This window comes from Melozone crissalis, unplaced genomic scaffold, assembly GCF_028551555.1.
Source record: "Melozone crissalis strain CALT ecotype California unplaced genomic scaffold, PUWL_Pcris_2 ptg000016l_1, whole genome shotgun sequence".
In the NCBI taxonomy this organism is placed as follows: Eukaryota; Metazoa; Chordata; class Aves; order Passeriformes; family Passerellidae; genus Melozone; species Melozone crissalis.
Window position 1 is genome coordinate 41,116,213 of NW_026535794.1, and position 14,465 is coordinate 41,130,677.

General features: G+C 39.7%; 1 protein-coding gene across 2 annotated transcripts in view; it reads left to right on the forward strand.

Annotated features, from left to right (window-relative positions):
- RBMS3 (RNA binding motif single stranded interacting protein 3) overlaps window positions 1-14,465 on the forward strand; it is a 703,629-nt gene that overhangs the window by 350,470 nt on the left and 338,694 nt on the right. For both annotated transcript variants that reach the window (XM_054273879.1, XM_054273880.1), the window contains one exon: window positions 4,925-5,094. In XM_054273879.1, the coding sequence (XP_054129854.1) occupies window positions 4,925-5,094 (170 nt within the window). The remainder of the gene's footprint in view (window positions 1-4,924; window positions 5,095-14,465) is intronic.

Sequence of the window (14,465 nt, forward strand, 5' to 3'; positions counted from 1 at the left end):
TACCTTTCTATGGATGGGAAATACAGCTTTAACTTCTGGTGCTGTTCCTCACTGAGGAAGCAAACCAAAGGCGGGAGAGCTGCTGTTACTTTGACCTATGTTTCTTTTCCCCTGTATTTCCCTTACTGCTCTGCTTTCTCTTCAACTGTGATGATCGTCTTTTGCTTAATAGGAGATTTTCTGTTCACTCAGCTCCAAAATCACATCAACGGACTAAAAGTTGGTGGCATCCTCTCATCTTCTCTATAATTGACTAGTAAGAACTCTCCAGCACACGAAAATTACTCCTTCGTACAGTAGGGAACAGAGAGAACTGTGTTTTCCTAATGTGAGCTGTAAAGTGGTATTTGCACAATTTATTTGTATTTACTTTGTCTTATTTTATTTTTCTCAATTGGGAGAGAAGGGAATTGTGTTGTAATTGGGCACTTAGATGAATCTAGCAGCTGGAAAACACTCCATTCAGAGTGAAATGGATAGTGTATGTTCACAATTGCTTAAATAACACATGTTTTAATGTAGGACTGTGTGTTGTACTCATTTTTTCATATAAAATATGGACTATGATAGGAAAAGTCAACATATCGGTGTTAATAGGGAATCTTTCCAAGACCTCCCTTTCAAGTGGATAAAAGAGTACAAATCTGGGATAGCCAAAGGTGACTACAAACAAATTGGCCAGCCCATTAGCATAGCTGTCCAGCTGCATCCTAGGCTGTGAGGCCACTCCAAAACCACAAGCCCGACCGCCTCAGAAGCCTGCCAAGGAGCCAGCTGCTGCTAATAAAGCAGACTCTACAACTTGGCATCTGGGGCCTGTGATTCCCATCCAAAAGGATGGGAAAAATGAATGTATGTGAAAAATATTTGAAATTTGTCTTTTTAAGTAGTGTTTTGCTTTGGAAAGAAAATACTTTAGTCTAAGCTTGCAACTAGTGAAAAGCTACCTAAGAGTACTTGGTTGCCATGGAAAGATAAATACTGTTCTTGTGTAAGGAGGTTGGATGTTAGAAGGAGGAGCATGGTTCATTTAATATGTGAGGGGCTTCTGGTTCAACATTTCTGGGTTATTTACTTAGAAAGACCAAGGTGTATCTCATTATTCATGCTTAGTTGTGTGTAGTTTCACGGGACACTGTCTCAAAGAATTGAACTTTAGGGTTTAAGCAAAAGGGTGCATTCCTGAGAATGGATAAGAATTAGCACATTAATTTTTTCACTTTTAAATAATGAAAAAGAAGAAATTTTATTCATTTTTCAAAGATGAAAACAAATCCTATTAGCCATCCATGCTAAATTAATAAGCTGCTTGGAATGATCTACAAACCAGTTCATTCCCCACACACTCTTTACTGAATAATGAAGCATGAGAATTGAAAAATGAGTTGGTTGCATTGGTTATATGAAAAATTAATGGCAAAACCAGCTCTGAATTCCAGCTCTCTCCTGAAGTGAAGCATTTAGATTTTGCCTTTTTTTTTGTTTTCTAGAGGTGTAGGTCCTGTACTTGGTTGTTGTGGCAAAACCTCTTTTGCAGGTTTCTGCAGCTGGTGTCAGGGTGTTTCGAACCAGTCTTGACAGTGGTGCACCTCCTGGCTCTTGAGGCAGAGAAGTTAAGTGCTTTTCCCCCAGCCATGAGGGGTCTGACATCAGAACAAGGCACAGATTTCCTGCTGCCAGGTGTGCAGGTGGTTCCCCAGACAGTGCCCACTTTGGCGTCATCCAGGATCCTGTACCTAGTGGTCAATATCTGGGATCATCATTAGGTTGCCAGTCATTTCTTTCACTCCAGTTATTACTTGGAGATTACCAAACCAGATCCTTTGCTCATTTAGAGGCACAGTGCATACTTCTGCCATCAGTCATACACTCAGCAGCCCAGGAAACAAGAACGGGAAGCTTTCTTCTGACCTGAGGCTTTTTGTCTGGCAACCAGCCAGAAGATGTCATCAGCCTCAGTACAGGCAATTTTGTAATCTTTCTGCAGATGGTATTCTGGGGTATTGGATATGCATGGAAATTACTGTGGGCTGCTGTGGCTGAGATTTATTAGTGAAGAGGGTTTGGAGTGTAGCAGTGTTTGCTGGGCTGAGAAGATCAGAGTCCCCTAAAGTGCAGTGTGGATGCCTCTCTGCCCATCCTTAAAGCATCTCTGAGGATACTGCTGGGAACCCATGTATCCATGTGTGCCTGTTGTCTGAGCAGTTCTTACTTGAGGAACAGCCTGTCATATGCCCTCATTCTTTGTATACTGAGGACTTTATTCTTTTTTTTTTTTTTAATAGCTGTGGCCTCAAAATTGGTATAAATGTATTTTGTGTTTGCTTCCACATCCCCTTTCAGCTGGCTGAGAGGGATAAAATGTTTTAAGCTTAAATTAGAATTAGGCCCCCAGTGTTTTCCTCTGTGTGAGGATAAAGATCTTATAATAGAATGAAAATTGCTTTTTGTATTTCAAAGGTAAATTTCCACTTTTTTTTTTTCTTGCTTATTAGGTTGGTGTGAGGATAGGACATTTACTCATTATCTCCTGCTAAGACATATATAATAGTAACAATTAATTATTAAAGTACATAGCACTTCATTGGCGTATGGGAAGATATTTCACTGCTTTACGTCATTTACGTGCATTCAGTGTGCATGGTAATCTGGGAGGTGTACGGCAAAGCAGAAAGAATGTAACCTCGACTTCTGTTGTCTTTTTATTTAACCTTAGCAATGCTCAAAATGTGCAAGATTACCATGGGATATTTCCTGAGCTTTTGATATATTAAAGACCAATGTGTTATACACAGTCATTCCTGTTTCTTCCGTGGCCATGCAGTGCACAGAGATTAAAATATGCTTTCAAATAGGATTTGATAATATATCTGAATAGGTGCCTACGTATTTAATATAGGTTAGTGTTGCCTGTAGTGTTATCCAGCTGGGCCACAGCCATGGCATAGAGCTGATTTCCAAGATGTGTCCCCGGTGTTGGAGCTCAGTTGAGGTGGAGCCTGTGCTGGTACTCAAGGCTGCTGCTTCAGCTCTCTATTTCTGGGAATGACATTGAAGCCTGAGTGGGTGGGGATTACCCAGTGATAAAATGTGTGTGCAGAGAAATATGATCCGTATGCATTAAGTGCTTTTGATTGTCAGCAAAAGTATCTGTGCAGAGACTTGGGGAAGGGAGCTCATTGCCCTTTCTCTTTTACTCGAGATGAGAGTCAATGTCATTACTTGATAGCATGGTGATCACACTAAAAACCAGTATTTTTTCTTTTAATGGCTCCTACTTGAGTCACATTGCAACCAGGTGAGATTGCTGAGGAATTCTGATGTCTTGACACTTGGAGCTATGTTCCCTCTCTCCTGGTTCAAATGTGAGAAACTGGGAAGATGGAAGGAGGAGACCAGGAGGAAAGGCATCAGTGCAAGTGTGGTGTTTCATTTCATTGAAACATCTGATCATCACCTGTCATTGGTGCCTCCCTTATAGTCTCCAACTTTTTTTCCTGCTAAATAAGGGACTAAACAAAGAGACTTGTTTGAAACAGTTTAGAGCTGCTAATTTAGAAACATTCATCTACCAAGACTGTGATTTAGTGTATGCATCATTATATGCACTAAAGTAGAGCCACTGACATTAAAGGGGCAGTTGATTAGCGTGATCAGAATTACTCACAGACTTAAATATTTTCTCTGTCCAAGGCCTAAAAGTAGAACAAGCATATTAGAAGTCACTAAAGTGTCATTGCTGCTGTAATGAAAATTGCAGGTGTTTTGCTTTTATTAGTCCATTAGCATAGCATGGTTAACTTAGCATTGGTCCAACATTTACCTGCTGTTGTCACTAGACATACAGCTAGCAGAGTGTGCTGGTTGCGTTGTGGAAATGGCATTTTCTCCCTCTCAGCAGGCAGTTGCATTCCAGGAGCTCTGACTCCAGTTCCCCTGGCTGCCCATCTGGAGCTTGGTCCTCAGGATACTCCAGCTCCTGCAAGTTCTTCCCTAGATTTCAGCTTTTCTGCATAGGTCACAATGGTGACAGGATGGTCTCCTCTTTCCAATCACTCCTTTGTTCTCCTGACAAGCACCCTGTGCTGTGAGTAAATACTCCAGTGGTCAGAGAGCCAGGGATGGTTGCAGCAATTGAAATTCTCTGTTGTTGCCTCAGAACAGAGATGTTTAGGTAATTTTTCTAGCATGTGGGTGTCTTTTTTCACAGCATGTATTTACCAGTGAGTTAGGGGAGAATACTGTTTTTCCCTGTGAGAATGCCTCCCTTCTTAAGCAATATTTCCCAGTTGCTGTGTGTGGTTTGTGGTTGTTCAGAAGTGGGTATGATTTTGAGAGCAGAAGGTCTTGGCCTGATCGTCTTTTCCAAACCCTGTTTCTCTATTGCGAAAGACATCCGTAACAACAGAGTGTTTTCAGGCTGCTTTGGAATTTTCCTCCTCTCCCAGCCTAGCCAGCCCTCTGCCACCTGACTGTGCGTGTACTGGGCGCTCCTCATGTTTAGAAAAGACTAACTCAGCTTCTGGCACCAGCTTCTGCACCTTTGGCTAGATACTCTTATTTGTGTTTTAGCATACTCTTAGAGCAGATTGTGTTTAATTTCTTTCTGTAGTGCTAGTCACTCCTTGTGTATCTGTCATTTCAGAGCTTTGTTTCGTGATCTAGCTACTTTAATTCCAATTTAAAAAGTATTGCATTTCATAGCTCTGGCTGAACCCAAAATGTTGGTTGGTCCTGTTTTGCATTAGCAAGGCATTGCTGGCTTGGAGTGGGTGCAGGTGCCATAGGAGAGGGCAGCTGGAAGTGGTCAGGGCGGGCAGGACAAGCATAGCACAGTTCTGCATTTACCCAGGTAACGCACACGATTCTGCCGCGCTATTTTGCCTTTTCCAGTAACAGCCTTTCTGTTTTGCTCTGTTTGCAGCAGTCCTATGCACCAGCTCCCCACCCCATGGCTCCTCCCAGCCCCAGCACAAACAGCAGCAACAACAGCAGCAACAACAGCAGCGGAGAGCAGTTGAGTAAAACCAACCTGTACATTCGAGGCCTTCCACCCGGCACCACCGACCAGGACCTTATCAAGCTGTGCCAGCCGTAAGTGCCCTTCCCATACTCGGTGTCTTTTGTAGGATGATGTCAGAGCTGGCATTCCTGCTTACACTTGTGTGGCCCCTAAAAAGGCATCAGAAGCCTTCTGTACTTGAAGGTTGACTGTTTTTCCTTTAGTTTGAATGGCTAATTAATGCCTGCTAAAAACCTTCAGGTAAAGAGTTTAGGGGAAGAGAGCTGAGGGCCTTCACATTGACTTTTGTTTGCTCTAATGTGGTTGATTTCTTGTGTTAAAAGGAGAATTTGCATGGCAGGAAAACCTCCCTAATGACAGATTTTATAGTTATAATGATCTGTGAATCACAACCCAGTGCACAACACAACATGGGTGTTCCTCCCTCAATCATTTATCACATTTTATGATTGCTGTGTCACATTGCTGGGCTCAAAGACTGAGAAGTATGAAACCCACTGAAGGTGGCCTTGTAGCCATGCAATTAACATCTAATTAACTGCAGTGCCACTGAAAAATGATGCTGTAGAAAGTGGCACCTTCTACCTCCCTGATTATCTTGAGAGTCATATTTGCAGACTGTACTGATAAAGATTGGTTTTATTGTGTTTTATTTCTGTTGAAACCAAAGAGATGGCATAAAGGAGCTTTTTGCTCTTCATGTATCATCAAAAGAACTACTTCCTAAAACGTTGCACTCTTCTACCCTTCTTCTCTTGACTAAATGTAGTGGACAATATGGAATGACAACCTGATTGGAATTCCAAAGTCTTGATTATTATTGTTGACATGTGGAAGGGGAATAATCCAATTTGAGATTCCAGCCAGAGATCACCATGGTGGAACTTAGCATAACACTTTTTTTTTGCATTGGAATAAGCACAAGGAGAAATTTGAAAAATAAAAGTCCACTCTTGTTATGATGCAGAACTGCAGTGGTTTTGCCATAGAGTCATCTATTCCAAAAGACAAGATCATCTCTGTATTTTGTAATCGAAAATCAGCCTTTCAAAGAGATACCAATAAATGAAATCTGGTAAAGTAAGGAACAGTCTGGGACTGATCTACAGACCTGAATCCAAATGACTGTTGTTTTGAAGCTTGCAATAGGAGTAGCAATTCAGTGGGCTTCTACAATTTTGACGTTCTGCCTTTCCTGATTTTGATTTAAAATCCTGAAAGACTTCCCTGAGTACTCTTTATGAGGGCATGAGTGGCCAGGACTGGAGCTAGCAGCCTCACTGAAGTGATACCTGAACTTGAGTGAGCTTGAAACTCTTCCCTGTGACTTTCTGCCATTAAAGCTTCTGTGGGTAGAACTGACTCACTGCTCACAGGAGAATAGCCTGCTGGTGATGTTTTGTATTTCATGCAAGCTGAAATGTGAATGTACCTGTCCAACATTTGTACAAACTACATTCACTGACACTTTCCACACGTGACAGTCACAGATAATCCCAGTTCAAGGGCCAGATCCTCAGTAGGTATAAACTGACTGTAGTCTACTGATGTTCAAAAGGCTGGTTTGCTTTCAAAAAGCTGTTTTGCGATACATCTTCTTGCAGTCTGACCCTTCTCCAGTTCACATAAATCCTTTCAGCTGATCAGGACTGAACTAACTATTCCTAAAGGAGTCTCACAGCTTTGGGGCTTAAGTGCTGCAGTCGTGGTGTGGGGCTGTGGTGTGAGCAGTGATGCTTGAACCATGAAGTTCAGGCAGTGTGTCCCTAACCCTTGTCTGCGTATGGGAAGTGCAAATCCAGTATCTCAGAGCTTCCTTTTAGCGCTGTGGCAACTTTTGTAATGTGCTCCACTAAACTTAATCTGATACAAGATTAGAGGGCTTTGTCTTGCTGTCAGGAGGTTCCTGTGTGAACAGATGCTCTTTAGGAAAATGCTGACACTCATTTTGCTGATTTTTCTGTCCTTTGGCTGAATGTCAGTGAGGAGAAACCAGATAGTTCTTCTGACTCTTTTTTCCCGAAAATTAAAAGAATTGATTGAGGCAGAAGAGAAAGACAATGTAGGGAAACTTAAACATATGAAAATACAAGAATTTGTACTGGCCACTGTGGTGGTGCCTTACCCCCCACTGCTCTTCAGGCTGTAGTGTGATCTGAGAAATGCTTAAATCTGACTTTTGCTCATACTCTTGCCAGTGATGTTTTAAGCAATCCCAGACACTCTTGCTCACGACAGCAATATGTAGATTTTAAGTAATACATTGCAAGATATTTTCTTTACCTTTGCAGGTGGTTACACAGTAGAAGTAGATAAAGGTCCAAAGCTCCTATCTCTTCACCTCTCCCCACTCCCAAAAAAAACCCTCAAACCCAACCCTTCTCCCCAAAAACCCCACTGAAACCAAGCCAGTCTGCTGCTATATGAACAAAAAGGATTTTTCTGCTCAGAAATGTTGTCCTCTGTAGAGCTCTTTTGTAGCTTACATGGCTGGGGCTTCACCAGGCATTAAAGTCTTCATGTGAACAGGTATTTACAAATGAGCAGAAGGTGCTGGCTCCTAGGCTTCCTGCATAGCCTAATATTAGCATCATTTGCGGCAAGATGTGAAGTAGAAACCTTAATTCCAATCTATGAGCCATGTTATTATTTTGTAGTACAATATTTTTGAAGAGCTGTATTTAAGGGAAGTGTTCACCAAAGCTGGCTCATGTCCAGCCCACTGGTTCCCACAGGCTAGCTGCCAGTGCCTAAAATGAGCCCTTCTGAACCCATTTCCTCTGCTCTAGCATGGGACAAGGCTGCTAGCAGTACAACTATCATTTCTAATGTCTCACAATTGGCAGGCTGAAGAATAATGTTCTAAACCCACAATATATCCCTGTCAGAAGTACAGGAAATGCTGTAAACACTAATGTTCATGTACATTATCAGAACTCATCCCATTTTCAGGTTTAGTCCCATATGGAGGCCACCCTTCAAGTCATGTGTAAAGTTTTTAATTTAATTTCATTTTGTGAGGCGCATTAAAAAGCGAAACCCCTTTAATCAGAATTGTTTGATAAAGTATGTGGCTGTTTTGATGAATCCTGCCTTCTTTTCTGTCTTTCTGCTGTGTGTTTTTGTTGGTGTGCATTGCACACTAAACAGAAAACAGCAGACTGGAGTATCATTGATGCTTGAAGTGCAGAGTCCATTACACGTGATGTGAGACATTTCTGACAAATGTTCCGACACTATCAAACCTTTTATCAATTTGAGAGTAACCTTGTCACAGTAATCTGTCAAACTGTTCATATAACTAAAGAAAAACAAGTCATCATAGGCTGTACAGTAGCTGAGTAAATGAAAAAAAAATTGCTACTGGAAGATTTTTCTTTTTGTGTGGTTCTGATCCTCAATAGTTGGTTTAACATGTGTCCAGCAGAATTTCATCAAATTCGCTTTTGCAGCAGGGAGCTGTTAGGTTGCACTGTATCTTTTGGGACTCTATACAATAACTCTTTCAAAGGTTACTTCAAAAAAGAGTAAAAGTGTTAAAGCAAGCAAGAATCTGTTGTTCTTTTGTATGCATAATCTTCTGGATTTTCATAAACACTGAGTAAAGGAACTGCCAAAAATGGACCTTGGCCTCTCCTAAGCTTTTCTGAGGTTCTTAAAAAAAGAAGCTTTATACTTATCTGTGATTACATTGATATTAGAACTTATCAGTCTAAAACTTAAATACTTACTTCATAATGTTAATAGTAAGTATCACATAGTTCTCAGTTATTTCTCAGAGGTACATACTCTCTGTTGGTGCAGTGGTATACACCATTGTATGTGTATCTAGCATTGAACATGTGTCCAGTAAAAATACACTTTTCATCAAAAGGGAAGATAATCAGCCTTAAAATGTAACATTATAGACAGGAAAATTCGCAGGGTGTGTCATTTTATAAGCAAAATATAAATTATTATCTTTGAAATAGTCATAATCTGCCACTTTAATTTTCATGCCTTGCCTTATATTTCACCCAGAAGAATTCTAAGATCTTCTTAAAAACATACACAGATGAATTAGTGCCTTATTATTATACTAGACTCATCCTGTTCTTCCTAACTGCATCCTGGTGAAGATAAGTTGAAAGAAATCTGACACACAGACTAAATATCTGAGGTTTATTATTTAAAAATATATTTAACTTAAAGAAATCAGTCTGCTTCTCAAGATTTTAATTTTTCTGTTTGTTCTTACATTTTTGCACTGAAGAAGATTTAGGGCCAAAATTTTTTAAAAGATAAAATAAGCTTTGCAGAAGGGAAAGAAAATTTGGGAAAAGAGTTGTTTTATATCTCTTCTTTCCCCTCAAGTAATTTTGAAAAGTTGGCTTAAAGCTCCAGCATTTGGCTAAAACCTAAGCCTTCCTCATTGTACAGTTAAGACATTGGCATGTATTCAAAAGATGACCTCTGTCCATCTTGATTCAGTCAACTTGAGTTCTTTGTGTTCCAGGGTAAAATTAAAGGGCCTATTTAATTAATTAAAGCAACAGCAATAATAGAAATAACTAGAAAGAGTAAGTCTGTCTAGAAATATCTAAAGAGGGTAAGTCTGTATGCTGCTCAGACTAACTCTTGAGGAAGATAGGACAGAATTCTCTGAGGTTTTCCAGGTATGGGAAATCCCTGCTGCATGATTTCCATGAGTATTGCTTTCTTTAAATAACTTCTAGATTGATACTGTTGAGCAGATTATTCAATGTTTTGTAGGTTTTTTTGGGTTAGTGGGGTTCGTTATTTTAATGATTTTGGGTTTTTTTAAATTTCTCTTTTGTCTGAAGGTATCCTGATTGACTCCTTGACAATTCATTAAGTGTGAGATTTTAGCCTCTCGGTTAATTTTGAATGTCCTTGGTTTTGTCTCGTGGAATGCCTAAATAAATATTCAGGCTGTCACTGTTTACGTTCTACTGAAGGGTTAGCCCCAAGGCTAATGTGACTGAGGTTATCAATTGAAAACTCACACATTAATTTACTTAAATTCTAGACTATTTTTGAAATGAACTGTGAAATTCCTTTTGCCCTCACAGAAAAAGGTTGAGTTCATTGAGGTTTCAGAGGGGTTCAAGGTGCCTTTCAGGATAGGTTGTCTTGTTAATAGCTGCAACAAATGCAACATTTCCATTAGACCAAGCCTTATAGCAAATTCATAATGGTCATTCCTGCCATGTGTTAAGGCAGCCAGAGTTATACATTCCTGACTATTTTTTTTCTTTTTATTTTGTTTAAATAACAAGACTATATTATATTATTATTATTATATTTATTATATTATATGAAAACTGATGGAGTGAAGGTGTGGGGAAAGTAAATTCTCTTTCTTTCCATTTTCTTACCGCATTAACAAGTTAAATAAAAAGAATTGAAAATACTCTGAACTATAGATAAAATAAAGGCTAACCAAAATACAATTTCCATAGTGAGCTCAGGACCAAAATACCAAAAGAATCTCGGCAGTAAATCTGTTCCACAATGAAGTCAGACAAATTTGTACCCAGTGTAAACTGATGTTCTCATCCCGACCCTTGTGAAAACAAAACCCAAACTATTTGAGACTTACAGACTTACAGAGCATTAGGCTGTGTCTGCTCCTCAATTTTTAAGAAGTAACCTTTGGAGCGGCAAAGGAATTTACTACATTCTCTAACATTCTGTATGTTAAAGCAATGTGCACTCTGTCTTCCATATTAATTCAAACAGAACCACAACCTCCGTCTCTCCTGTAATTAATATCAGCTGACACCATTGCTCTGTGATATAGCAGAGACTGAGAGGGCATGAAGGTGAGAGCACTCATTCAGTGGGATTAGCTCATATAGGAGCCATGTGGCATCACAGGGAATAGTTCCTGCTTAAAGTCTTGGTGGATATTTTGGTTCAGTATATCCTGGTAATATGAGAGCTGGGAATGGCTATGAAATCTGCTGAAGAGATCAGTCTTCATGGGGGCTAAAGAAATGCCCACATCTAAGGGGAAAAAAAGAAAAAAAACCCCAAACCTCCCCCTTTCCCCTCCCCTGGATTTTCTTTGTAATTCCAAGTAAAATCAGGAAAGCAAAGTCAGTCCTAAGAATGGTGCACTGCTGGACCAAGCAGCCTGCTGGACTAATGTGCAAGAAAGCAAGGAGGGAACTACATGAGCATATTCCTCTCATTTGTAAATGTTTGTGTTTGCAGACCAGAGAAAAACACCCTGATGCATTACATTGAAGAAATATGCATTCTTCTCAAGTTCTTTATATCATGGACTTTTCCTAAAAGTTTATTGAGAGAGGCAGGAAGGGGAAGGAAGAGTAATTTTTTTAAGTGAAAATGCTTTTGATCAGGAGCCAAATGGTGAATGCTAACAGTGCATAATGTAGGCATAAAAGCAGAGAAAACTAATACTGTGGACATGTTTTGTTAATTCTTGCACTGAAGACATCTTTACAGTGATGATGCTTATCAGTGCTGTGAGAAACATTGTGGGACTCTTTAGGTCTGAAGTGATGCAAGGCAGTGACCTTGTATTTCCTTTGAATGACATCTTAGTTTCCAAAATCAGTTGTTTTGCAATTTTGCAGTCAGTTATATTAATATTATATTTTTGCAGTGTGTAAATATGGACATGGATGTGTACAGATTTTTTCTCCTTTACCTGATATAGCTGAAAAATTATTTGTACACTCATTGCCATTGAAATAATCCCCAAATGTCTTCCATTGTTAGAAACAAACATTAAAGCTGTCTCAGCAGGCAATGAACAAATCCTCTTCTTACCTTGCTCTTTCATCAGGGAAAACAAAACTTTAGGTCAGCAAATGCCCACAGCATACAGAGAGCTCCATCTGGGATGTGAACGTTCCCATTGTCAGGAAGAAAGGCAGAAAAATAGTCTGCGTAAAGTAATAAATGAGCACCTGCACTCTCCTCTGTTTTGAATGTGCCTGTCTTTTCACTGGTGTGTGACAGAGTGTCAGTGAGAGTTTCTCATCTCCTTTCAAGTTGGATGAACCTGATTTAATGGAAGATATGGGAGGAGGAGAGCATTTTCAGACACTGCTGCTGAAAATATTTCTTTTGATGAATTTTAATTAAAGTCCTTGTGGAATAAAAAAGAAAGAAAAAGTAAAAAAAAAAAAAAAAAAACCAACCCAACAAAAAACCACCCCACAACTAAAAAGAGAACTCAGAAATATTGAGTTTTCTGTAGCAATGTGAAGGGCATGACCATAACAGTCACTTGTTCTGCTGACTGTGCAGGAGGGATGTTGAGATAGGAGGGCAACACAGTTAATGAGCTGCTTCTAACCTGTGCTGAAATATGTTTCCAGTCTTTCCTTGTCCTCCTTCTTTCTCCACTTCTCCAGTATATTTTTTGTGCAGCCAGTCAGCTGTGGCATCACCATCCATTCATAAGGCTATTCATGTCTCCATTTGAGTCTAAAAGTGCTCATGGCCAGAAACTGTCTAAAGGACAGACAGACAGGTTCTCCACCATGTGGGACATGTCTGTTTTTGTAATGTGGATGTTCTCTGTGAAAGGGCTTTCATAGCCATGGATCTCTCGACAGTCTGAATTTTTTAGCCCCTTAAGGTGTGTTGTAAAACTCTGATGTTTGGTTTCTGTTTTCCAATGAGGGGGCTGGCTGAAATGCTGTTGGTTTGATAAAGGTTGCTTCATTGCTGTCCTTTAAGTCATAGCAGTGTTTTGGGTTTTTTGGGTTTTTTTGGTTTTTTTTTTTTTTTTTTTTTTTTTTTTAAGTGCAAGTTCTGGTTATCTTTATTTCTTCTGTTTTGAAGCTTATCCATGTGTTTTAGATTTGTCTGCATTTTTGGTGTTTGTTCTCCTAAATTCCATGGTGTCATGTTCAGTGTGTCTTTCTGATCTCATATCCTTTGAGAGCTGATGGCAGCAGTGGGAGAGCAGAGCCAGTTGCTGTCTTGCATGCGCAGAGAGTCGAGACAGAAATTCTGTGACTGGCATGTGGTTTATACTCCTTAGGAGCCACCAGCTTTTGAGAGGAGATGGAGACATGCTGTTCACACTCTGACATTTGTGTAGCAGAAATGTTTCTTTAACCTTTTCCTTGAAGGTATGACGCAGATAATGTTCTGTTCTGTTTGAGAACTACATTGTCCTAAAGCTTTGCTGAAGGAAAACAATACCAGCTATGCTTAACAACCCCCCTCCCCAAACCAAGAATAACCTGGGCACTGCTTCCAGCTAATGGCAAAAACCTTAGCGCATGCCTGCAATTTCTATGTGAGGGGAAGTGGCAGGCCAACTTTGGTGGCAAAGCTATTGAATATTATCAGCACGAGAACAAAAATGTCATTGTGTTCAACGGCTAGACTTTCTCATACCATTCCAAACAAGCATCGACAAGAGCTCTGTGCTATGTAGCAAGCAATGTCCTCCATTCCAAGTATTTGGTAACTTCCCAGAATTATTTGTGTGACAAGTGTTACTACTAGATTTGTGTTTAAAACTGCAAAGGCTTTAATTTGTTTTAAAGATGTTCACCAGAGGAGGAATTTCTTAGAATTGTTGCAACTATGTCAGAGGTTTTTCTATTTGCCTCGTTATAAACAGAGACAGGAACAGCAGAATGTTTTCAGCCTAATTTTTAAAAGATGTTGAACTGACAGAGATCTAAAAAGGTTTTCTTTGTCTTGGGCATGTATTTTCTGTGTCCCCATCAGGAGCTCTAGGGAATGTGGAGACAACTAGATTCTGGTTCTCTTGGAAGGTATCTAGTCACACTCTCGGGGCAACCCTGGATAAAACAAGGAAGGGGATAGCAACGTGGAATTATAGAACCTAGTCTGAAATAAGATTTCTGCCAACAGACCCCCAAGTCCATGGAAGCTTCATGGAAGCACAGCGGTCTGTTCAAATAGCAGTTATTGCAGGATCACAGGCATGTTATTGTTTCAGTGTGATGCAGGTAATAAGGGAAGCATTTATGGCTATTACTGCCTGGTGATCACATAAAAAAAAAGAAAACAGACATGCTTTCCTTACTTCAGCTTCCCAGTTGAGCATTTCCACATTCTCCTGGGGTTATAATCCAATTATAAAATTTCAATTATTTTCTGTAATTCATTGATTCAAGAAGAACATTAACTTTTTAAGCTTTTTTATAGTAGGGAACTAATAATTAAAAGGGATAAAATTATTCACAAAGTCATAGAATTTAAGATCCAGAAGAGACCAAGGGACAGTCTACCATAATTTTCTGGTTGATTAAGATCTTCAAATTTCCCTTCTTTGTTCCTGGAATAAGCATAGAAATTTATTTTGATGTAAAGAATGTGTTCCAGAACAGCACCCACTCTGGAACTGAAGATATGAAAACAACAGCAAGCCTACCACTGTCACTAAGAATTTGTTCCTGTTAACCATGTTCCCTGGTCA